We start from the raw sequence: 15,284 nt of genomic DNA on the forward strand, positions 1-15,284 counted from the left end.
CCGAAGAGGGACGTGATATTGTTGATTAAAAAAAAAAAAAAGACTTTTAGGAGTCAACATGCAGCTTCAGGGGGGAAAACAGGAGGAGGAGGAGGGGGTTGTTTGCCTGTTGTCGTCCTCCTGAGCTCAGAGGGACCGAGAGTTTGCTTCTCGATGTTCCTGTATGTCATATTTATTTGGATTTGCCCAATCCGTGCGCTCGGACCACCTTTCAAACGTAAACGTCCGTTTGCACAGGCACTCCGCCTGGGTTCCTGGGTTCCTCGGTTCCTCGAAGCCTGGCTGTTTCCCAGAGCTCCTGGATAAGGTCTGGGGAAACTTGCAACATCTGATTTCTTCTGCACCGGTAAAGGTACGCAAGCTTCATGACAACACGCCATCCTTCCCTCGACTGGCTGGTGGACAGAAGCTCCTGCGTTCCTGACAGGCCGAGGCGTCCACGGGTTGGAGACGGAACATCTCATAAACACTCGAAGCAGAGGAACGCGATCGACGGCTCGTCTCTCCGGTGGAACGATCGTCTCCGCCTCTGATTGTCCAGAAAGGTTGAGAAGATGAGCTAGGAGGTCATGGACTTCAGGGCTTGTGGTTGGTTGAAGAGCTTCATCATCATCATCTTCCTTCTCTCAGCTCTCAGCAGGGACCCAAACCCAAAAACTGATCCTCCAGGGCTGGGAGACTTTCTGTATCTCACCTGGTTTCAGCAAGTTCATGTCAGGAAGACAAACTCCTCATGCAGAAGAGCAAGGCAGTGGCTCAATGTAGATAGATAGATGGATGGATGGATGGATGGATGGATGGATGGATGGATGGATGGATGGATAGATGGATAGATAGATAGATAGATAGATAGATAGATAGATAGATAGATAGAGAGAGAGAGAGAGAGAGAGAGAGAGAGAGAAATCTCAAACAACTGAGGTCTTTCAAACTGACCACATGTTAATTCTCCTTTCATGACTCATTTCTTGTGGTGTGTGTGTGTATGTGTGTGTGTGTGTGTGTGTGTGTGTGTGTGTGTGTGTGTGCGTGTGTGTTTTCTCCATCACTTTTCCATTCATGGACAGTTTGATGAGAAGGTCCATTTATCTCCAAGTTTCCTCTGGCAGAATCACTGAAGACAAACACCTTGAGACGGTGCGGCGGCGAGGCTGAGATCTCCATGGAGATCCAGAAAACCAGAGGAGGTGGAATGAAGTCATCTGTGACATTTTAATGCAGAATAAAGAAAGTCCACGTGTTCATGTTCTCCTGCAGAGTTCACACGGTGACGTTCTTCTTCCAGGATGACCAGGAGCTGATCTCAGGTGTCCAGCAGGTTGTGGACCTTCTTCTTAAAACCTCTATCATCCTTCCAAAGGAGATCATTCTGCTTCTGCTCCAGAAGGCTCCGATCCACAGAAGCCCTGATCATGAAGATGTTTGTGTTTTGCCCCCCCCCCCCCCCCCCCTGTAGATTTCAGCGCTATCCTCCTCCTCCTCCTGCAGCTCCTCCTTCTTCTCCTCCTGCGTGGAGGCTGGAGTGTGAGAAGATGCGCCGTGGGTCCTCCTGCTTTAGGGGCGGAGAGGGGGAGCGGGATGCGAAGGTAGGTTCCCTCCCCATGGGTGTGTCCAGAGCCGGAGACCTCCGTCTATCCACCTGCAGAAGCCTCCTCCCCCGCAGACCTCCGGCGCCGCTCCTCTCCGGGAGGACTCTTTGTGCCAGACCTTCTCTGCCGGGAAGCGGAGGCTCCGCCGCGGCCGTGTGAGGAAAAACACGCCAACTTCCAGCGTCAAGTTCCGGCGAGCGTCCGCGGGATCACCGTGCACGGCGCGCACAGAGAGGACGCCTGGATGGTTGTGCGAGCTGCGCGGTTCCACAACGATCTTCCGTGGCCGTGGACGCGGCGAGAAGGTACGTCCTCCTGCGTGTCCTGCGGGTCCTGCGTGTAGCGCAAACACGGCGGTGGCCCGGTTCGGTTCGCTCCGCTCCGGTACCGGAAAAGTTCCGACGAACGGTTTTTTGGCAACAGTTTTCAGGGTTGACGGTTCGGATCCGAGACGCGAGAAGCGCTGTTCGGTGCACCGTGTGTGTGTGCGTGTGTGTGTGCGTGTGTGTGTGTGCGGTCGGACATTAGCAGTCCTCCACGGTGTCACATGATTGACGCGCGTCCTCCGTGACGTGGAGCTCTCCCTCCACCTGGAACATCTGAACCAACTCCGGGGTGTGCGTGTGTGTGTGTGTGTGTGCGTGTGTGCGTGTGCGCGTGTGCGTGTGTGTGTGTGTCCTCCACGGTGACCGTCCTGATCCCAAATGACATGATTGACGCGCGTCCTCCGTGACGTGGAGGTCTCCCTCCACCTGGAACATCTGAACCAACTCCGGGGTGTGTGTATGCGTGCGTGGGTGTGCGTGTGTGCGCGTGTGTGTGTGTCCTCCACGGTGACCGTCCTGATCCCAAATGACATGATTGACGGGCGTCCGCCGTGACGTGGAGGTCTTCCTCCACCAGGAACATCTGAACCAACTGTCTCCAGTAACCACACACAGTTGCAGGGGTGTGTGTGTGTGTGTGTGTGTGTGTCCAAGAAGACTCATGTAAATGTCCACTGGTTGTACCAGAGGAGGTTCCCTCGGCGGCTGAAGGTGGCTCCTCTTCTTCTGGGAGCCGGGCAGGCTGGTCCTGCTGTCCAGAGGGCAGCAGGAATAGCTGCGGGAGGTTGTAATGAGAGGTTCATCTGAAAAGACAACAATGATGGAACTCTGGCTTCGCGGCGTGTCTGAATTCCAGCTCCTGCTCAGAGGGAGGTCCGTAGAGCTCCGCCGGCCGACGTGCGATTCAACGGGTTTTGAGAATTTTTTTTTTTTTTAGCTATATCAAGAATTCTCGCGCCACCTCTCATCCGACCGGGATCACCGGAAGGTAGAAGTCTGACGTGGGTTCCTCTCTGTCCCTCAGCCCCCGGACGCTCCTTCCTCCCGGGTTAACCTCCAGAGATAATGTCGTGGGACGACCTGGGCTTCCTGCTGTCCCTCCTGGCGTTGGGTTGGGCGGCGCCGTCCTCTGAGCCGCTCTCCGCTCCCCGGATCTTCCTGTCCTTCAAAGGTAAGACGCGACTCCGTCGGGGGTTGGACGTGCGCGCTGGAGGTCCGGGTTCCACCCGCGCGGGCCTTCGCGTGACCGCGCGCCGTCATCGCCGCCTCTTCTTTGGGCTAAAGCCGAGTGAGATGATGTGACTCCAAGTGGGACGTCGTGGATTCAGCCGTGGTCGGTTGAAGACCCTTCAGAGATGTTTGTGAACCTTCTCATCCCGGTCTCCCGTTCAGCCGATTTAAACCGAGGGGCTCCTCGTTCTCTCCTCCTTCATCCCTTCGTTCGGTCGGCGAGACTCTCCGCAAGTTCGCGGTCTTCCTCTTCGATCCTCCGAGGGTTCTTCACACCCGATGGAGCCGCTCCCGAGACGAGAAGGAGCGCCGACATCGTCAACATTTTACGGGTTTATCGTGAAACATCCAGCCGATTATCTGCAAAGATCTCCACCAGAGGCGTGGGAGTAGGTTCAGCAGATTCCCCCCCGGAAACATCGAGCTAGATAATATTTGATCATCTGATTGTTGATAATATTATAGTAATATGGTAATAACATTTAAGGGTGCGCGAGACTGATGAAGGAACATCTCGTCTTGTGAACGTCTTACCTTGTGAAGATCTCGATGAAGGCAAACGGCGAGCCTCGGTGTGTTTCCCGAGTGTGTGGATGAAAGGAGGCGTCTCCGTCTCCGTCTCCGCCGCGGCCCTTTTGCCTCCCGCTTCTCCGCAGCCTCAGATGTTTCAACATCTAAGTTGCCACTTCCTGCTCCAGAAGACCGAGGCGCTTCTGGCCCGAGTCCAAACCAGAGAAGAAGAAAAGCAATCATTTGTCTTTGCTTTTGAAATCTCTGCCCTCTTCAGCAACACACACACACACACACACACACACACACACACACACAGGATGGCTAAGAGAGGAATCTGATTGCAAAGCGCTCTGTTGTCTCAGCAGGTTGGACCAACTTCTCCACACAAACATGTTCCTTTGTGTCCAAGAGAAGTGAAGATGTCTTCATGTCTCTCTAAGCTGTTTTCATTCCACCCGGATGAGGTGGAACTCATGTCAAAGTCGTGTGAGATCATACAGGAGGTCCACCATGAAGGACGAGCCCGTTCCTCATCCTGGCCCGTCTCTCCGAACAGCTTCGGAAAATGAGTGAAAGTCTCTTCCCTTCCAGCCGTGGTCCGATCATCTCACGTTCTTCTGTGCGAATGCATCTCCTAGTCCACCCTTGGTCTTCTGTCACGTGGAGACACTCGGCTGTCCTCCACGGGAGAAGCAGAGGAGAGGCTGCGAAGGAGTTCCAGAAGCCTGCAGGAACGATGAAGGAGAAGCCCGGAAGTTTAGCTCGGTCTTCTGACGGATTCAATCACGTTTCCGGAAGGGAAGAGGTGAAGATAAACTCCTCAGCAAACAAACTTGAGACATCATCATCATCATCATCTTCATCAGATCAGAGAAAACTGTGATCCAGCTGAGACTCCATGGAGGTCTCTACCTCCAGGAGACTCCTTGGAGGTAGAGGTCCAGCTCAGGTTCTCACATGTGTTGTCCGATGGGACTGGAGGACGCTGTCCTGTAAGACGCAAGGAGACGGAGGTGCTCATGAAGGCCACCAGAGCCTGCTTTGGATCATCTGCCCAGGACTCGTATTTACTTTGAACAAGGTCTACAATCACATGCTCTTTGGGTGCGTGGAGCTCCGAGAGGTCACGACCTTCACACAGGAGCTGCTCTTTCAGAGGTTAACTGCTTTCGAACTCAGGAGAAGTAATAGCTTGTTCTTCTGATCCTCGGGCACATTTGAAAGCATTTAACTCCGCTTTCCTTCTGAAACCTTAAACCGGAGAAGAACACCTGGGTGAAGGTTCAGCCTGGTGAGAAAAGACCAGGCAAGACGGCCAGCAGTTGAACGGATTTTGCGGGATGGCCTTGGCGGTTTCTCTTTTCCCGGCAGGCCTTTCGTTCCGGGTCATCCGAAGGTCCTCGGACACGATATCAGCCAAGTGCGACGCCTTCACCTCCTCCCTGTGAATAATCCAGAGCCGCCACCGCATTTGAACCCCACCGCTTCTTCTCACGTCCGTGTGAAGCTCCTCTCTGAGGCTGGTCTTTGCTCCTGGTGCGTCTCCGAAGAGCCTCCACCGGGGGAAACGTGCAGCTGCGACACGCCTGAAGAACCCAGAAACCGATCCTGATGTCAGCCGAAGCTTCTTTCCCGTCGTGTTTGGCACGGGATTCTTCGTCTTCTGTCTCCCAGCAGAAGAATCGCAGAAGCGTCTTCTCGGGAGCTTCACGTCAAACGGCGGCTGGTCCTGCCGCCTTCAGAAGATCTCTGCGGTAGTTGGGTGCATTGGACGGAGACGGCATGCCGGTGCCTCGTGGTCTCTTGGTGCGAGCAGAACCATCTGCAGTCTAACATCTCTAAGACAAAGCCGGCGATTGTGGATTTTAGAAGATCCAAACCACTTGCCGTCCCGGTTGTCAGTCCATGCAGTTTGCGGCAACACATTGGCAGCAACTGAACCAGACAAAAGAACTCTGGTGAGTTTGACTAGTAGGGCCAGGAGCCATTTCTGCTTCCTGAGAGAGTTGAGGTCCTCAGGATGTCCTACCAGTGTGCGATGGCCAACGCCATCTTCTACGCCGTTGACTCCTGGGTCAGCGGCCCGAGGCCGGCAGGGTTAAGGGCTCGGAGCCGGAGGACGATGTTGTGGACCGATCGCAGGAGTCCGATCGGCTGGAGGCCGGTCCCGCCGAGGTGCGCCACCCAAGTTTACTGGAGTTCCTTCTTGTCTGTGGTGATCAGGCCGTTTAACACAACCTCATCTCCTCTCACCATCCATCTAGCCGGGTTCTGCTCTGGTAACTTATTTCACTTGAACCCTGACACCACTCATAACTTATCTGCATTTATCTATTTCTGTGCTCCTTGTTCTTTCCGTGCGGAGCCTCTGAGATCACCGCAGATCTCTCTGAAGGAGAGTTTTTTTTTTCTCCTTCGGAAGACGTCGGGACCCAGACAAAGTGTCCGCAAAGTGCGGCATCTGAGGCACGCGAGCCTGCAGTCATGATGACGATACTCGGCAGCTCTCCGAGGAGACGCCGCCACGGAGGAGGGCGGGGGCGGTACAACCCACAACCTCTGCTCCGCAGGATCCGAGCTGTCAAACTCTGATTATTCAGGAGAGGAAAACAGAAGGCGACAGCTCCCGTGCTAAATATAGTGTCCTCTGTCTGACGCTCTCTTCTTATCCGGCTCTCCTCCTCTTCCTCTGCTCTTCACTCACACCCTCTGCGTTTGTTTGCCGATGAGAGGCTGCCGGTGTGCAGAGGGAGGAGGGAGGAGGGCGTCCCGGCGTCGGTGCTCTCCGAGGCCGAGGACCGGAGGCTGGTGCGTGGAGATGATGCGCATCTGAGAAGATGCCTCTGGAGCTGCAGCCTCCGGGCGAGAGAAAAACAAACATACTTCCAAATCTGTGAAAGGAGAGCGGAGCTGATGGCCGTGAACTTAAGTGGCAGGACCCCCCCACACACACACACACACACACACACACACACATGGACACACACACACCTGGGGGGAGAAGGTCTAAATGCATGTAGAGTGATGGAATTCTGCATTCACATCCGCATCTGACGGTTCTGAGATGCTTCTTTGACGGTTCTGCGGTTCACGAGTCCGTCCGTCCACAGCTCCTGTTTTAAATAGTCAATAACGGACGATTCGACCCGCAATGGCGGCAAGGAGAAGCCATTAGCGGCCAGAATGTTCCGGCGGAATCCGAACGCCGAAGTGCTAAATGTTTCATCGGGTCGAGAAAGCGCAACCTTTGCCTCTCACCTCCCATTACCACCCAACTCCCGAACCTGAGCGTATCTCCTCATGCTTTATGTATGCAGGGTCAAGCCTCGGTCCTCATCGTGGAAAACACGCATTTCTAATGAAGCTGCCGATCCACGACACGAACGACCAAAGTTATCTCGCGGGTGTTCCTTGCAGGAAGGAACCGGAACATCATTCCTCCTTCTGCAGTGTTAATACGGGCTCAGATTCCTTTTAAGAAGGTCAGAAATGAGGAAAACTCCTTCTGATTTCTCCCAAAAAGGCATATGTAGGTGTTTGGATGTTCCTTTTGGAATGAGTCCACCTCTCTCTCAGCATTATTGGATTCAAATCATGACGCTGTTATGATTGACCCCCTCCCCCTTCCTCCAGTGTGTGTGTGTGTGTGTGTGTGTGTGTGTGTATTAAAGGAGTTTAAGCTGGAGATGCTACAGACTTTTTTTTCTCCAGATTCAAAGTGACAGAGGAGAACAGGAGATGTTTAATATTCATGTAAAGTCCGTGAGGTTCTGTCTGTTGTTTGTGAGTGTGAGAGTGCACTGTGCACGGCTCCTCCACGGAGCTATATCTGACACCGCTTTGGTCTGGTTGCCATGGCAGCGTCTACCTGTCACTCCTCACTCCAATTCGGGTTCAAATGATTTCCTCCATGGAGGAGAGGTGGGATGTAATCACGCTGCGCTTATTTCCCCCGGTGTCTGCCATCTTGTCTCCTCCTCCTCCTCCTCCTCGCCTTCTCCTTCTCGCCCTGAAGCGTAAATGAGAAACAAAAAAAAAAAAAAAAAAAAAACGCATTTGCTGAAACAATTGGTTTTGTAAGACAGCGGAGGGACGTCTGCGCAGTGATGGCTGGCTGCGCAGGAAAACAACAAAAATGACCCACCTCACACACACTCTCACACACACACACACACACACACACACACACTCTCCGCTCCAGATGTGCCAAAGGTTTGGGAGTCCTGAGGGGGCACCTGGGCTGAAATTAAGAAGCCGGGGGGGTCAAGGGCGCGGCTCCACTTGTTTACTCAGACAGCTATTATTCATTAGCTGTCTGTCAGTGCCGGGATCTGGTTTCTGCGCTGCCGTTGTCCCTCCTGACATGGGGGTCCGTCCGGCCCTTTGGCCTGAAAATGTGTGTGTGTGTGTGTCTGTGTGTGTGTGTGTGTGTGTGTGTTTACATCTACTTAGAAACCTCAGACCTGACAAGTCATGAATCAGACTGGATTTCCAGCTCAGTTTGTTTTCTGCTGCTAAAATACTAGTAATGAGAGTGTAGTATGACCCGGGGTGTGTGTGTGTGTGTGTGTTGTGGGGGTGGGGGGGTCTGGTGAGGAGGACCATCCTCGGAATTCTACACATTCAGGGACGAGTATCAGTTTTATGTTTTCCATCAAACACGGTGGATTATAATCATGGAGACTCTTTGGGTCGCCAACATTGAAATATCAGTGACGGTTGTTTTGCTGTTTCCTTTGACCTCCAGTATGGATGAGATTGAAGATGAAGAGCAGCAGGTCAGTTTGCACGGATGGAAAAGTGTCGCTCTGTTTCGGTTCCAACACGGTTGTCTGAAAACCAGTCCTGAGACCTTCAGCTTGGTGTATCTTCTGGTGGAAATGTTCAGAAGAATGACAGCACCATGCAGACCCTGAGCCTCTGCAGTGTGTCTGGCTGAAGATACTTGGTCAGAGAGAAAAATCCCTCAGATATCCGGTTGTTTCAAACAACCGGTTTGTAATGTCGTGATTAGAAGGCCGCCTCCCGGAAGGTCCGCTCGGACAAGTTCATCGAAACAGACCTCACGGCCGCCCTTGACTTTACGGAGTCGTTTGGATTTGATCCTGAGCTGCTTCCCTGCTGCACTTTCGAGTCCTCTCGGCTTCCCTCCTGGCCGCAAGGGCAGACGAATGTGACGGTAGCCTTGATATTATACTCCAAACCTGGCGTGAGCTGTGCCACGAAGTGCTGTAGGTGAGGAGCCCGTCAGAGGCGGGCAGTTCAGCTATCCGATGACAACAGGTGTATCTGAAGAACGAGCGCAATGCCCCGCCGGCGCAGGCTACACCGAGGAGCTATTGTTGGTATCCGTGGAAGGAGATTTACTGCAGCTCCGGCACATCTGAATATGACATGCGTGAGAACAGGCCTGGACTCGTCCCCCGCGGACAGAGACCGCCATGTCGAGCCCGAGGAGTCCAGAACGGGAGGAGCATTAATGGGCAGCGGGGCGTCGGGGTCAGGTGTGCCGCAGAAAGAAGAAGGAGGAGGAGAGTTCGGGTGTTCGTAGACGCTCTCCGAACAAATGGCGCGTCTGCTTTCCGTTAGCTGTGGACGACCGTCGGTGGAGATGGTTTACCTCAGATGGCCATGGCTTGGACGGCCTCCGCAGTTCAGCGTTGTGCCAAATCCTCCGCCGGTGACCTCACACGGCGATTTCTAGTAAAGGCGTCGATGAAAACAGATAGATCATGGAAACTGGAGAGATGAGGGGAGTTTTTTATAAGAGGAACATTTGGACCAAACTCCAAAACTTGTTTTGGATTCTTCATCTGTCATCCAGCGACGTCAAGGGCCGCGCGGCAGGAGCAGAAGCTAATCCAGACGATTTGAGCTAAGCTTTGCTCCGTCTTGTTTTCGAGTCTCGATCGATATGCGGGAGAAGGTCCCCTGTTCGGGCGACCTCGAAAACCGAGGGGGGAAAACGGTGCTTGCCGAAAGCATACCGAGTTCCTGCGGTCGATCTCACCGTCGGGTTAAAGAGGCTGCGACCTCCTCCTGTCAGAGCTGAATTTCATCCGGGAACCGAAGCTCCTTCTACCTTCGTAGAGCCTGCACACGACAGAATCGCTCGCCTTAATTGCTGAAAAGGGAGCCTCGGTCAGATGCTAACATCGTTACGGAGCCCTTCTTCAAGGGTCGGATGTAAATGCTTGCTCAATAGCGGAGCCGTCTCGCTCCTTTGTATTTTCTTCCCTTCCATTCTGGCAAGTAGGTCCCGACTCTGAAGGTCTTTGACTTTGCAATGAGATCTCCGGCGTGAGCAGGAGAACCCTCTGAACCCGTCTCCTCCTCGAAGCACAACGGGAGAAAGCCCAGTGGGAGAGGAAGGGCAGAATGTGGTGGAACATGAGGTTTCCAGGGCTTGTTTTCTGGGTTGATGCACTGATGGGCTCCCTGCTCTGCTGATAATGTACTGATTGTGGAGGAAGGGGCGGAGGGGGGTCCCTCTCATTCCTGGTCATTGTGGAAGCTTGCATTGACTCGATGCCAAGATTTCCTCCGCGCCTCCCCCGACCCACGCCCCTTCGCCTCCGAGCTTTGTCGGTTGGCCCTGTTCTCAGGGACCTTCTAAAGCCGGCCTAATGGCATGTTGGCAGTACAGTCCGCGGCGTCTGAGCCATATGTGCGCGATCGTGTGACCGCATACACGTGAATGGATGAGGGATGGAGTCAGGGCCCCCCCGTGTTGGTGTCGTTATTGTTGTTGTTGGTGTTGACGCCTCGCTCATCTCCGTGAATGGACCGCCGGGTCTCAATAGAGGAGGGCGTTTGTGTAAGCAGGCTCCATCATTAATTTACTTCATTCACGTCCCCGGGGGGAGTGGAGGGGGAGTGGCGCCGTATTAACGCCGCGAGCATGTCCGCCCGGCCCTCGCCTCCCTTCCGCTTGCACTCCGTCGTCTCCCGGTCGTTCCTCCGGGCTCCTCCTCCCGGCGCCGAGGCTCGAGCCCGCCGTCTCCCGGAGTTCGTCCGGGATTCCTTTTTTTTTTTTTTTTTGTAGAATCGTCTAGCTCCTCTGGACCACGTGATTTAGCCGCCGACGCTCGGAGGCACAGGCGGCGCCGAGCAAGGGTTATAAAAAGCATCCCTTCCCCGGCTTCCGTAACGGTTGACGGATCCACTTCCGATGACGGCGGTTCAGCCGAGAAACAAACACAGGACACAAACAGGTGCTTTGTCGAAGTGCAACCCTGTAACGAGAGTTAGAATTCATCAGTCCTTCGGCTTCCAATCATGCAAACAACTCTCATGTCCAAGATGGTGCAAAGCATGAAATCTACCTTTCAGCTCGTGGATGGATGACATTGTCCTACTAAACCATCTCTGCGTGATTAATTACAAACAAAGCATTGCAGGGCACGATGGGATAGTTCAGCCAAGAACACAAGAAGGTCCATTTGTTCCATTTACAATGCAGTACACGTGTGTGTGTGCGTGTGTGTGTGTGTGTGTGTGTGTGTGCGTGCACGCATTAGTTATGTGTCATAGGAAAAAGATGCAGCTCTGAGCGCCGATGCTTTGCAGTGAGTTCGAATATCCGGCTCCCAGTTCTTTCCCGTCCCTGCTCTGCTCTCGCATCGCTCAGTCCCAGCTCTGCTCACGGCACAACTTTATTTCGATTGGCCGCCACGGAGGCCGTTCGGCCAATCACGTGTCACGATATGAGATCATACCATTATGTGAAAAAAGAGAGGGGGGCAGACGCTCCATTGCGAAGGCGTGTGCGAGCGATGTCGTGTAGAACAACGATGAGTGACACCCGAAAGCAAAGCGGCATCTGGTTGCCGTTTAAAGATCTGGCAGAAGGCTTTCACTGCAAAATGAAAAACAATTTTAAGAGCAGACTCCACCACAAACCTGCACGGACATACCTGAACTACAGTGCGGTGAGAGGACGGAAGACCGCCGAGCCGGCGGCAGGCCAAAGCCTCGCTCTTTCCACGGCCGGTGACGGCGATGGAGGGGCAACATCTGCTCATTCTGAGGGAATCTTCTCAAAAAACAGGGTGGATCCTTTCGGAGAGAAGAAATGGGATCGTTCCGTCCGGCCCGAGGCGTGGGATTTTTGAGGAAACTAATACCGTTTGCTTGAGTTTGGTTCTGGCTCTGCTCTGTGGATTTGTTTGCAGCATGTTGTTAATTTGTGCAATAAAAAACTTGGATTGAAATTTTAAAAGGAAGAATAGTTTTGGAACAGAATAAATGCATAAAACCTGACCATTATAAGGCTTCTCATAAAAACACAGAACGCTAAAGGCATTTTCAACACACAAAGCACTAACCTTTGTGAAGTAAAGGTAAAATATAAGGCTACAAATGATCCCAAATTAAAAGAGCTGAACTTCCCATCACGAGAACGTGAAGGAAAACTGCATTAGACAAACGCCGTCATTATGGTCATTTTAAAAACCTAAAGGAAACAAAGAAAAACTTTGATTTATTTTGGCAGCGATCTTTTCGGAGGATTCCCCCCCCGCCCCCCCGGTCGTTTTGAAGATTCTTTTTCAATTTTTGCAGACACCAGACTGACGTCTCCGTTTCTACAGATAATTACAATCAGGCCGCTGGAGAAGATGAAACTGAAAAAGCCCCGAAGAAACAAACAGAAACGTCAGGATCTGATGAATGAAAACCAGAAAATGAAGGAGGGAGCGAGAGAGCGAGGAGGAGGAGGAAGAGAGGGGGGGCTTCTTATCAGGGCAGAGCGGTGAGCTTAGCACGGACTCACGAGAAGGTATGATGGTGGAAGATAAGGCGCTTCGCCGCCATGTGTCTGACCAATCACTGGCCTTCTCCAGCACCGTCGGTGAGGATGGATGGAGGAACTGTGACCGAGATTTCCTCCTGTCACGCATGTTGCCTTCCTCCGGCTGATAAGGCTCTCGCCTTCCTCTTCATATCTCCTCATCTCTCATTCCTTCATCCAAACAGCTACTACCAGCTAATACTTTCTCTTGTTCTACCTGTCTGAGCACCTCCACCTGTCTGAGCGCAGATGTTTTTCTGTCATTAGGAGTCAGCCTGGAGCTGGAAAGCTTCAGGCTGCTAGCTTGGACCGCATCGTCATTTGCGGCGGTTTCTTGTGGCTCTGAAGGATCTCCTCCGCACCATCAAATTTGGCAGGTTTGCCCTCTGGGAGTGCGAGAGGGGCTTTCAGCCTGTTATTATTTTCTTCTCAAATCCCTTGTTTTGGGGTAATGGTTCTCGTGCAGCATTCCTTTAGTCGGCCTCCGCCCCCCCCCCCCCCCCCTTTCCACGTGGGGAGAAGGCCCTTAGATACGCTCCCCGCATTCCCTTTTACTCCTCCTCGGATCTTCGCCTCCGGAACCCCGGAGTGTGACGGTCGTCGTGGAAACAAAGAACGTCAGATACGACTGAGGCGTCTAAAACGTGGAAATGGATTCAGACTTCAAGCGTCCGTCCAAATGTCCCGCGCCCCGATGAGTTACGCTCCCTTCGCCTCCAAAACTCCCGATTTGAACTTCATCATTCGACGACCTTCAACCAAAGTAAACAAACTCTGATGCCGTTCTTCTACAAGCTCCTCCCTCCGCCTTATTTCATCGTCATTTATCATTCCGTCGATCCCAGATCAGAAAATACTTGGAATTCTCTCCGCTGCGAGTAAAACCTTCTCCGAGTGCCTTGTTTATCCTTCCCCGCCTCCACCGGCTGCAGAAGGCAACCTGAAAACTTCACGTTTCGGACCTTTTGGTTCGAAAATCAGTCAGGATCGACTCAGAAGATGAGAAGTTCTTGACTGGTTATTAACTTCTCCTACCGCAGCTGCGCTTTCACACCAAAACCAGCTCAGTCCTCGCAAACTCCACAATGCGGTTCCCGGATCGAGGTTCATGTCGGGCTTGTTCGCAAAGACGATCTCACGGTAACGTGCCTCGACGATCCACCGAGATATTTGTCCTTCGTAGATCCCCCCTGTAGGGTCTGACGACGGGTGGCTGCGCTGACACTTGAACTCAGCCTCTTCCAAAAGACCTCGGTGTCTCCTGGGTTCGCCGGCTTGTCTTTGTCTTTGCTGCCGCGCTTCAACTCGCGGTTGAGACACAAAGGCTGTCAGACAAACCAGCTCGCGGTGTGAGGACCACGCCTCGCTGCTCAGCAACCGCCAGCATTCTCAGGTTGTCCCGCGCCTGTCAGGAGGCATTAGAGATCGCAGCTTCAGCCAGAATGTGCTGTGACACGTACCTGGTTGGGTGCGACCTCTCCTTTGTCTGGCAGCATTGTGGGGTCAAGTGTGTGTGTGTGTGTGTGTGTGTGTGCAGCATTATCGATTGAGCAGCAGCAGATGGGCCTCTGCCGGACGCCCATTAGAGGTTTGTCAATGGAGAGTTCACACGTGACCCCGGAGCCCGTTTAGCTTCCCGTCTTCATCCGTGGGCGGGAGAATGTTCTAGACCAGGTGTGCCAAAAATACGTCGATCGCAAAGGTAGTGCAGGTCGATCGCATGGCGTTAAAAGGTAGACGTCAGTCTGTCATCCTCACCGTGAAACTTGTCCCTTGACTGACAGTGCACATAACGGCGTGTTCTAGCAAGCTAGCGTGTTAGCCTCCAATTTGTGTCTCCTAAACTGATGGATATAAAAATGAGTGGGGGAGCCTGACCAAGTAAAAAGCGTAAATCGTATCACTTCCATACGGAATAGGAGGTGGACTTTTTTTTTCTACTATGTCATTTTCAAAGTGCGTTTTGCCTCATCGGCCGGTCTAGCATTGCTATACCGAAAAAGGGAAATGTGGAGCGGCATTTTCAGACCGTTCATAAAAGCTACAACATTGACTTCCCTCCGAAAAGTGAACCGAGAAGGAGAAACTTGAAGGAACTAAAATCCCGGCTGTCGGGACGGCAGTCATTTTTCCCCCAGCTAACTTCAACTATGCTGCTGACTCCATTCAAGTCATCAGAATAAGGTATTTACCAAAAAAGTACTATGTTGTAGTGTTAAGTGTACTCAGTGGATGTATCAATAAATATATATTCAGCATTTTTAGTGGAGGTAGATCATTTTCACACGGTCATTGAAAAGTAGCTCACAAGGCGAATAAGTATGGGCATCCCTCTGTTCCAGACTTTTTTTTAGGACACCCGTCACCTGAATAGACGCTACAGTCGTTTCATGCAGATGCTAGGGAGACGTTTTCCTCAAGAACCCTCAGCAGAACCTCATCACTTCCACCACTGAGCATGAAATCTCACCCAAACATCAAACCGAACGTTTTGCCGACCTTGTTGAAATGTTATTTCAGCTACGCGGCTTCAGACTTTTACGAATGAAATGCTAACGTCACCGCGCGTGAACCTCCTCCGTAACCCTCTGGACTCACCTGGAGAGAAGGGCGAGGTACCTCCAAGGGAAGGGGTGTGTTATCTCAAAGTGTCGGTATGCAGAGGCAGGGAATGATAACAAGATCAGACACGCTGGAAGAGAGGAAGAAACGGGTGGAAATTAAAAAAAAAAAAAAAAGAATTGGCAGGAAAATAGAGAGTGAAGATAGATGGAGAATCAATATTTCTAAATGGAGATTCATTTTCAAAGACCCCATGGCTTCTCCTGGGTTTTC

At 52.4% G+C, this 15,284-nt stretch overlaps 1 protein-coding gene across 1 annotated transcript in view; it reads left to right on the forward strand.

Annotated features, from left to right (window-relative positions):
• Positions 1–1,288: 1,288 nt before the first annotated feature.
• The window catches only part of LOC147232591 (semaphorin-3F-like), a 36,112-nt gene continuing 22,116 nt past the window's right edge, over positions 1,289–15,284 (forward strand). The window contains exons 1-4 of the mRNA XM_086149516.1: positions 1,289–1,318; positions 1,457–1,586; positions 1,664–1,894; positions 2,940–3,086. Of these exons, the coding sequence (XP_086005642.1) occupies positions 2,981–3,086 (106 nt within the window). The 5' untranslated portion in view covers positions 1,289–1,318; positions 1,457–1,586; positions 1,664–1,894; positions 2,940–2,980. The remainder of the gene's footprint in view (positions 1,319–1,456; positions 1,587–1,663; positions 1,895–2,939; positions 3,087–15,284) is intronic.

Source organism: Fistularia commersonii, chromosome 7 (genome assembly GCF_037954325.1).
Source record: "Fistularia commersonii isolate RoL2024-O1a breed Wild chromosome 7, RoL_Fcom_v1.0, whole genome shotgun sequence".
NCBI classification, from domain to species: Eukaryota; Metazoa; Chordata; class Actinopteri; order Syngnathiformes; family Fistulariidae; genus Fistularia; species Fistularia commersonii.